The sequence below is a fragment of the Hypomesus nipponensis genome, chromosome 10 (assembly GCF_054491055.1).
Source record: "Hypomesus nipponensis isolate SF chromosome 10, ASM5449105v1, whole genome shotgun sequence".
NCBI lineage: Eukaryota > Metazoa > Chordata > Actinopteri > Osmeriformes > Osmeridae > Hypomesus > Hypomesus nipponensis.
In genome coordinates this window covers 4160964-4170021 of record NC_140370.1, presented here as the reverse complement: position 1 = coordinate 4170021, position 9058 = coordinate 4160964, and the positions used below count along the sequence as shown (strand labels likewise).

The 9058-nt window shown below is 43.5% G+C and overlaps 2 protein-coding genes across 4 annotated transcripts; one reads left to right on the top strand and one right to left on the bottom strand.

The window, feature by feature from the left end:
- The first annotated feature begins 3 nt into the window (after positions 1-3).
- Positions 4-1841, top strand: znf830 (zinc finger protein 830). Its single transcript, XM_084708500.1, has one exon. It carries the CDS (start codon positions 81-83, stop codon positions 1116-1118), a length of 1038 nt encoding a protein of 345 aa, XP_084564626.1. The 5' UTR covers positions 4-80; the 3' UTR covers positions 1119-1841.
- efcab14 (EF-hand calcium binding domain 14) lies at positions 1642-7387 on the bottom strand. Of its 3 annotated transcripts, XM_084708499.1 has the most exons (11): positions 6586-7387; positions 6281-6429; positions 5494-5639; positions 5233-5331; positions 4442-4552; positions 3988-4074; positions 3644-3805; positions 3407-3506; positions 3170-3295; positions 2823-2961; positions 1642-2258 (listed from the first exon to the last, which is right to left on the bottom strand). In XM_084708499.1, the coding sequence occupies exons 1-11, from the start codon at positions 6759-6761 to the stop codon at positions 2243-2245; spliced, it is 1311 nt and encodes a 436-aa protein (XP_084564625.1). In that variant the 5' UTR covers positions 6762-7387; the 3' UTR covers positions 1642-2242. The 3 variants fall into 3 exon arrangements, with proteins under 3 accessions (XP_084564625.1, XP_084564623.1, XP_084564624.1); XM_084708497.1 differs by having other exon boundaries at positions 1642-2961; XM_084708498.1 differs by having other exon boundaries at positions 1642-2961; positions 6281-6426.
- Between the last annotated feature and the right edge of the window lie 1671 nt (positions 7388-9058).

The window sequence follows — 9058 nt, the reverse complement described above, 5'->3', positions numbered from 1 at the left end:
CCATCCATTCCGTCATATTCCTGAGCCTCGTACAAATATTTTTCTTCCTTGAATTTGTAGAAGCTAGCTAATTAACAACAATGTCCACTTCCAAAAAAAACAAGGGGAAGAAAGTAATACATCAAGACGAACTTCGCAGGCTGATGAGAGAGAAACAAAGACAAACAACGGATAAAAAGCGAATCGAGTCTCCTTACGCCAAGTACAACAGTCTCGGGCACCTCAATTGCGTGGTCTGCAATGTGCAGGTCAAATCAGAATTATTGTGGCCGACCCACATTCTCGGGAAGCAGCATAAGGAGAAAGTTTTAGATCTTAAAAGTTCAAAACAGTCGACTGCAAGCCAAGGACCCCAACCCCTTTTGAAAAGAAAAGCATTGGTTTCTGAAGTTACTAATGCTGAGAAGAAGTCTAAATCCCAGTCGTCTACAGTCAGTCAACCAGGACTGCCTGTAGATTTTTTTGAAAACGCAGAGAAACCAACTGGTTCCGTTCCGAAGAACTCAGGATTGAGTCTTTTGGCTGGAACCTATGATGAGGATGACGGTAATGAAGATCAGAAATCCGATGCAGAGGCACCAGGTTCCAGTGTCCAGAAAGATGTACCTGCCCCTGGACTTCCAGCTGACTTTTTTGACGGCTCCATCCCACCCGTTCCAACTGCTTCTCACTCAGGGTCAATCCTCAAAGCAGATGAACCAGAGATGATCTTAGAGAAGAAGGACAATACAGCCGAGGCCCTACCAGAGGGCTTTTTTGATGATCCAGTAAGAGATGCTAAAGTTCGCAATGTGGACGCACCCAAAGATCTGCTGGACAAGGAATGGGATGAGTTTCAAAAAGAAATGCGCCAGGTGAACACCAAGTCAGAGGCCATTGTAGCTGAAGATGACGAGGAGGGACGCCTCGAGCGTCAAATCGATGAAATTGATGAACAAATTGAATGTTATCGAAGGGTGGAGTTATTGAGGAATAAGCAAGATGTTGTGAGAGGGAAGTTTGTGAAAGAGAAAACTCAAGGGTCTGGGGCGTCTGGGGGAAGTGATGAGGAAGAGGACGAAGAGGAGTTGCTTCACTTGCTATCACGAGACTGGAGGGCCAAGGGGGCGCTTGCATAAAGGTCTTGGGAGCCCTTGACAACTGGATAACGTGTGTTTTTGGCTGTAAATAAAGTTTAAAGTTGAACTGAATAGAAAATCTTGCCTGTATTAACAATACATCCCTTTGATGTTGTGAAAATGCTATTCTTGTAGTCCAGGAAAATCTGATACATGTTTCCTTTTATACTGTCAGTCAAAGCAATGCTTATTTTTAACACCACCAGTTGTGTAGTAAAATATCTGAAGCCAAATTGTAGTTTTGAAAGGAATGGATGTTCAGAGACATGCCGAACATCCTTAATTCCAAGAGTGTGCTACAGGCAGTTACATACAGGCAGTTACCTACAGGCAGTTACCTACAGGCAGTTACCTACAGGCAGTTACCTGTCAGTAAGGTTTGTGATGGTCCAATATTTTGTGCCTATTTGTATGTCACTTGGGATAAAAGTAATAAATGAATACATGTAAAATGGTATGGGGCAAATAGACAGTTGGATGTGTAAACCTCTACTACAATGACAGGTACAAAGGAGACATGACATCCTTGTATATACATTTATTTAGTGCTGACGCAGAACACAAATTGCCATAAACATCATAGCGTTGAAGGGACAAAACTGTTGAAACATTGTTGGCTTTCATTTTGAATTCCAGTTCTCAATACGCTCCTCTAAAACCGTCTGTTAAAAATGATAAATTACATGCGCAAAGCACAACCTAATAAAACAATTCTCTAAACAATGTACAATGCTAAGAGCAGTTTCTACAGACTTCATATGCAGCCCACACATCCCTACCCCCAAACATGTTTCATAAGCCATGTTAAAAATTCTACCATATTTACATAATACAAGTGTTGAATAGTTTGTATATACATTGTATCATTCTAAGCCCCACAAAGGCCTGACAATCAAGTAAAGGGCGATCAGTGCTTCTCTTACTACCTGTTATACATGTGAGCCAGGGGTTCCTTGTCTCTTCATTTGCAAAAAAACACAACTGAAGTAAATGGAAGCAAGCACTATACTAATCTTGTAAGCCAATTTATTTCTGTATTATTGCTACATAATATGCTTTAGGAGTTACCACTATAAAACGTATTATTATTAAGTGTATTTATAGCCCTTCAAATCTTGCAGACTTCATAACTGATTCACTCTGGGGAGTAAAGAGAACAAGTTTATATTAAAGCAATAAATCCTAAGGGAGTTTATACTGTACAAATAACCTGTGAGTTGTGCTCCTGTTGTAGGCATGAAGCGCAGCCGATTACAATGATGGAAAGCTACCAGATAAAAAGAGACAGGGAACTGGCTGACTGAACCTTTCTAAATATGGCAATTTAATACCTCTTACCCGAGCTAGGATTGATGACATACACATTTTTTAGGTTATGTTGTGACGATTACGATGTTAGCATTCCTTAACTCAATTGAAATAAATACAATAGTAAATTCTTAACGTGTAAACAATTCTGTAAAATGGGACAAAAAGAAAGTCTGGGATTCTGAAGAGGGTCCTTGTGTAGAGGACCGATGAGGTGGGCATGCTAGTGCCACTGTTCCACAATAAGCCTGTTAAATACTCAGTTCAGAAAAAGGTGCAGTGATTTCTGGGATTGCGCTCCGTACACCGGAGCCTTCCCTAGTTCAATACTGTTCACTGCCATCCACCCGACGCACTCACAAACTAACAGCAGCTTTCAGCTCAGCCAGTGAGTACCTCCTGTTCCCATCTTGGTCGTAGCTCTCCAAGACCTGGGAGTCGGGAGTTGCCGGTCCTAGGAGGTCCCTCAGGTCCTGGTAGGACATCCCCTCTGATGTGCCACCAGACTCCGAACGCTGGAAAAGGACCTCAAGATCTGTGGGGATGAAGTCCTTTAGTCCATTGTATAGCGTGATCAAATATGATCACTCATATTCCTTGACCAAACATTGCCGATATGTCTCCCCTGCAATATATTTGCCTTACCAATAATGATATATTGTCTATCTATGCTAATGAGCGCAGCATTATCTATGTTAATGAAGGCAACATAAGACAGTATGGTGAAGAGAAGAAGAAAGTACCTTTCAGAGAGCGGACCCCTGGCAAGACCGACATCTTCCTTGTCCCGGCGTCTCTCTTGGCACGGCTTGGAGTCAAGAATCGAGGCCTTCTGGTCGGCTTTGAGCCTGTAGACGGAGTGGATTTTTCTGACAGTAGGGGAACAATAAATGTGGTTATTAGTAACACAAAAGGGAAGGGATGAGAGGTCAGGGGGATGATAAGACACCTAAAAAGGTCTTCTGTCTGCACATCCGTACCTTGAACGGCCTCCGTGGTTGATCCACCTGTCCCGTTATCTGGCACCATCGCGCTGACTGTCCCACCAATATTTTCACTCTCAATGATCTCCACAGAGTCCTTAAATGTCCCCCAAAAACAGATGGTTCGTACAGAGCAAGATTCGCGTGCCCACCAGGCTACTATAGGACAAACCATGATGTGCATTTGAATAAACTATATGACTTTAAGCTCCAAACCATGGTTGTGTGACTCACGTGTGGTGCTGTTTGGGCAGACGCTTGTTCCAGGCTGGCCACCTTCTGTGTGAGGTTGGAGACAGACGAGCGGAGGGACAGAATCTGGTGGTCCGTCCAGGAGCGGAAAAGCTCCTGGCTCTTGTTCACCTCGCTCACAACTTCCCTCAGATCGGCTACATCCTACAGGTGACCATCAGGGTGGAGAGGGGCTACTGGTCATTGTTTTTGAAAAGATAACAATCACATCAAATCTTGAACCATAACGTGGTTTATAGCGTGAGAGACATGAGTTGACACTGAATGCCTGTTTAGTACCCATGGTGTTTTACAGGACAATGGGATTGGTTGCACTGTCTCTGTACCGTATTTAAGGCTAAGGATGAGAAGTTGCTTGCGTCTTTTTCGGGGGAGGCAGCCGATTGGGCATTGGATTGTGCATCCCCGTCATCCTGTTTCATCCATGGGGAATAAAGTCAAAAGATATGTGAGTCTTCTTGTCTGTGCTAGTCTTAGCTATACGACCCAGATGGAAACTGAGCCGATTCCAATCCTGAAATAGAGGTCAGTCTGGAATTCATGTAACATGGATTAAACCCTTTCAGCCAATGACTCAGAGAACCTAGCATGGTTAGGAAAATTGATAGGAAATGTAGGTCTGTAACGTAATATCGGACAAAATATAAACTGGATAAGGAAAATAAGAAAATGGAAGATTAGTTCAAAGACCTCTGTTACAATATAGTCTACTTGTGACAACTTGGATTTTTTTTTTTACAGATAATAAAAAGTAGGAAGGTGGATTTAGCAGCCTTTTACCATTGTCTGTTTCAAACCATCCGTTTCTTTCCTCTGTTCCTCGAGCGCTGCCTGCATAGTCTTCACATCATGCTGGACACTTGTTAAAGTGCTTCCAATTGTTGCCACACTCTGCAAATGAAACCAACGTCCACTGGTGTTACATACAGACTGTGCAAATGCTACTGTGTCCTTATCCCCATTCTAAAACTGGTTGTTCCCATCCTTAATTGTGATTGGCTATATCGCGTTCCATGCCGTTGTAAAATCCAGGCTAACCTCACAGGTTGTCCTCATAACATTCTTTAACATTCCATATTACTGCGCATCGAATATTTCAAATTGAAAAAGACGGCAAAGATGTCCTTCTGGCTGTTGCGTGGCAACAATTTATGTAGGAACTATACTTTGTAGTAGCGGAAGAATGACGGTTTATTATTAAACTATTTTGTTTCTAATTGTTTCTATTGATGAAACCATATCAAATATTTGTAGTATCAGTTTTAGAAAAGCAATAAGCCCCAAGAGGCCGTGGTTTACGCTGATTTCAGAACAGGTAAGGGGGTTTTCGGCACTCCGCTTTGCGTCGTGCCCAACAACTCCCCTTACCTGTTCTAAAATCAGCGTCAACCACGGCCTCTTGGGGCTCATTGCTTAAAAGAACAACACCCTCAGAAACGTGCACTTGTAATGGTGAAACAAGATAAACAAAGTCCCTCTCGCGCGTCGGTAAATATTCTATACATTAAAGATCATTTGAAATAGTATACTCTAGTTTCCCCAACACAGACTTCATTCAAGGCAAGTTTGACCTTTTGGAGCTCCTCAACTGTAGTAGGGAGGCTGATGAGATCTGAGGCTGACTTAATATTGGCCTTCAGGTGGTTCACTGCAGTATCCAGCAAACTGATCTGAAAGGCACAGCGACAAAGGATAGTCACACGACACTTGGAAAACAAGTTTCCCCTTTCTTGGCGGGTCGAACTGCAAACTGCTGGTGTTGTCGTGAAGCGCTTATTTCGGAATCGAGGACACCGAGAGGCAGGTGAAGGGTGTAAAGCAGAAAGGCATACCTTTCTGTTCATCTCTGTGAGGTTGGACCACAGTTTGTTGAGACCTTTGTCCCCACTTTCAATATCTTCTAGCTGTCTCTGCCTTGTCTTCAGGTCTTCACTTAGCTTTGGGATCTCGTGTGATGACACCTTTTGGCTGGATTCCACTGAGAGACAAGGCAGTAAAACAGTCAAGTTAGCTCCGCGAAACAGCATCCTGGACCCTATGACTGAGTGATAAAGTCCAGCGCCCTTCTACTTTACAACATGAAATACACAATTCAAACATTAACTTAAACTTTATCCACTGAATGAGTGAAGCAGGTTCAGGCATGGCACTCGGGCAGCGCGCGTCATATCACCCATCGCCGTGTTCTCAGCCCATAGGCTTAGCTCGATCGGCGGCGCTATAAAGTCGTCACACGCACGCACACGCATCCTCGATGACCTTTGTGTTCTGCGCTGCTGCCACCCACCACCATCCCCTTCGCCCCCATGTTGTCTGTCTGTGCTCCCCGTGGGGATTTACCTTGTTTCTCCCTGCCTCATGTCATGCATGCTGCAGTGAAGGCAGGGAGCGCTTCCCCATGTACATCCATTACGCCAATGTTAAACCGTTTGTCATGTGTAAGAACAACTGGTGAAATCAATCACGAGAGTGTCTTGACTGAACTTTAATTATACTGTTATTTAACTCAATCTAAGACTAAATATCTAGTCCTATACAAGTCTTCTTCTGTGACACATGTGGGATGTTGAATTTAAGGTTAGAATGAGACCCTGCAGGGTTCCTTTAGAGAGGGCTTACATGTGTGCAACTTCTCTTTGAGTGAGTCCAGGTCCTCCTTTAGGGCAATTTGCATCCATATCAGTCCCCCACATGCCATTACACACGCAGCAAGTATTATGAACAGGAAGAGGGGGTAGCACATATTGCAGCACTGCGTGTAACTCCTTCTACGAAAAGAGACAAAACACACAGTCCGTATGCATTAACATTGCAGGAGTATAACAGATGGATATTCTATGGCTGGTTCTTGTATTTGCAATTTGAGGTGGTAGCTGCCAGAGCAAATCCATTTTTAGCTATTGACGTTTGTTTTGTTTACTCACTTTCCAAAGGCGGCGACGGTGCCTAGGTTGTTGAACTCATCATCGTCTGAACTGGACTCTGATTCCGTGCCTGGCGGCTCGGTTCGGAGAAGCCTGTGACCGGAGCCCTTCTTGGTCTTCTTCCTCTTGCTTTCCCCAAGTCCAATTAATGCATTGAGCTCCTTCCTTTTCTTCATTTTCTTCTGAGGGGTCAGCGATCCCGCTGAGCCCGACTTAAACCCGACCAAATCCAATGTTTTATCCAGTTTTGTTGATTTCAGTAATCCTACCTCAAACCAAATCTGGTTACTCTTCAACGGTGCCTGGCTAGGTAACTACAGTATCTAAGTGAACATAAGACTGCTAAACCTGAGTCTTTTTTGTAGATGGCCACACAGTAGCAGGAATCCCACTAGCAGGCCTGTAAACCTGTTGGACAACTGTGTGACATACCACTGCGTGTATAGCCTAATTACACCGGCATGTTAACTAGTTTACACACACCCTAGGAATCCACGCGAATACCAACGTCTTCTTGCTAGTGATCTGGCTAGCTGTTTGACAGCTCAAAGCGCTGGCAAGCCATTCGACCGGTTATTCGCCCCACACACATAAGTTAAAATGGCGTTGACGAGCTTCAAAACCACCGACTTTGTCTTCGCTGTCTGTCATTTACGGAATAACTCACTTTCAGGATGCTTTGATTCGTCTGTTTGAAGCTTCACAGCTGTTCTATAATGTCTGAATTGTCGTAAAACACTCAAGCCAGGCTAGTGAACACAATTTGGTTTTGAGTGCGAACATCTGATCTGAAGGTGTCGTAATAAGCCCTCGTCTGATTGGTGGAATTGGCTTTGCCAGAATGGGGCACAACAGTGCCGCCAGCTGGTCATAGCTGAAAATTAATTATACAATTTATGTCTTAGTGTGAATAAATCAGGGTCCTAGGTTAGACCTCGAATACTGCGTGTTTCAAATCTATGCCATTTGCAGTTAAAGTATGCACAGTGAAAAACACATACTATGTACAGCCGTGGCCAAAAGTATTGGTAGCGACATACACTTTGTGTTTGCCAAGGTTGCTGGGCTTTGGCATAAAATTACTGCTAATATAATTTCAGTAACTCATATCATCAGCACAGGGGAAAGCGTGAACTAGTTCCAGCCTGGTGTAATCACTCATTCTGATTGGATTTTAGGAGCAGAATGACTGCTGTAAAAGAGGGGACTAAATGCATATATTGAAAAAGTTTGCCCCAAAAAAGCAAAAAAAATAATAATGAAATGTGCGTTATTGTATAAATATTTTCTTCAAATACTAAACCAGCAAACTTTGCCAAACGCAACATTTATCATTGCCAAAACCTATGGCCATGACTGTACATTGGTATAGTATCCTGGTTGTGTCTCATTTGATGCTGGTTGGCTGTAAACAAAGCCTTCCTGTTGCGTGACCTTAGCCCCCCTGTCTCAGCCAGAACTGTCTTCCTATTCTATGCTCCTGCTGTGCATGACCTTGCCTTTGTTTGCCTGACCCCTTGACTCACACTGCTTCGTCAAGTCTCACTGGAGTCAACATAATTTATCGAAAAAATACATTTACACAATCCTGTTAAATGTACAAAATAATAAATAGCTGGATTAGCAGAATCTCAAAAAATGCATGGCTACTGCGGCTTCAAACAGTCCAAAGACTGACCCCTACAGTTGACAGAAAAAGGCATGGATGGTGTCGGGATGCCATCCTCTGAATTACTTAGCAAAACCTCGTATTGCTATTACTGACACTCAACACCATTCTAGCCTGTCAAAGTGTACTAGCAGCGAGGAGACTACTGTCTGAACGTAACAGTAGCCCGCAGCGAGGTGTGGGTGGTAGCAGAATGAAATTCAATCAGCAGCTCATCTTTACTCAGAACACCTGGTGAGGGGACACACAGCACCCTGAGGGCCTGTGCTAAACCCCCAGCATGAGGCCGCAATTCAAAGCATCAGTGATGTTTCATCTGCTCACTGGCTGGATTTCCCGTTTACAAAAAACCCCACAAAAAAAACGTATTCTCCTGTGTTCAAACCGATACTGATAAGACAGCACTTTCACGCGCATCACATCCGCAGCCACGAGGCAGGGAGCAGGGTTTTACCAGTCCATGACAATAAAACACTTGTTTTCAGACTTTGTTCACAGCAGGGGTACTCATATTCTCCGCAGGACTGATCCCTGTGACTGTCTGGCGACGCTCTCCTGTGCTCAGAGAGAATGTAAATGGTGGTGGCATGATGAGAAATACTGAATAGAATTGACTACTAATTGGATGCTTTCATCTGACATGGCAGACTGTTTGAATACAGATTAACATCAGTTGGTGGTTCAGCTGCTCTTGAAATACCGATTTATTTTCTCTCTAGGGATATGCTACAATTTATTGTGCATTGGTACACTATTACGTTTAATGACTCTATTAATAAATCTTTCCAGAATCAAAATATTGGG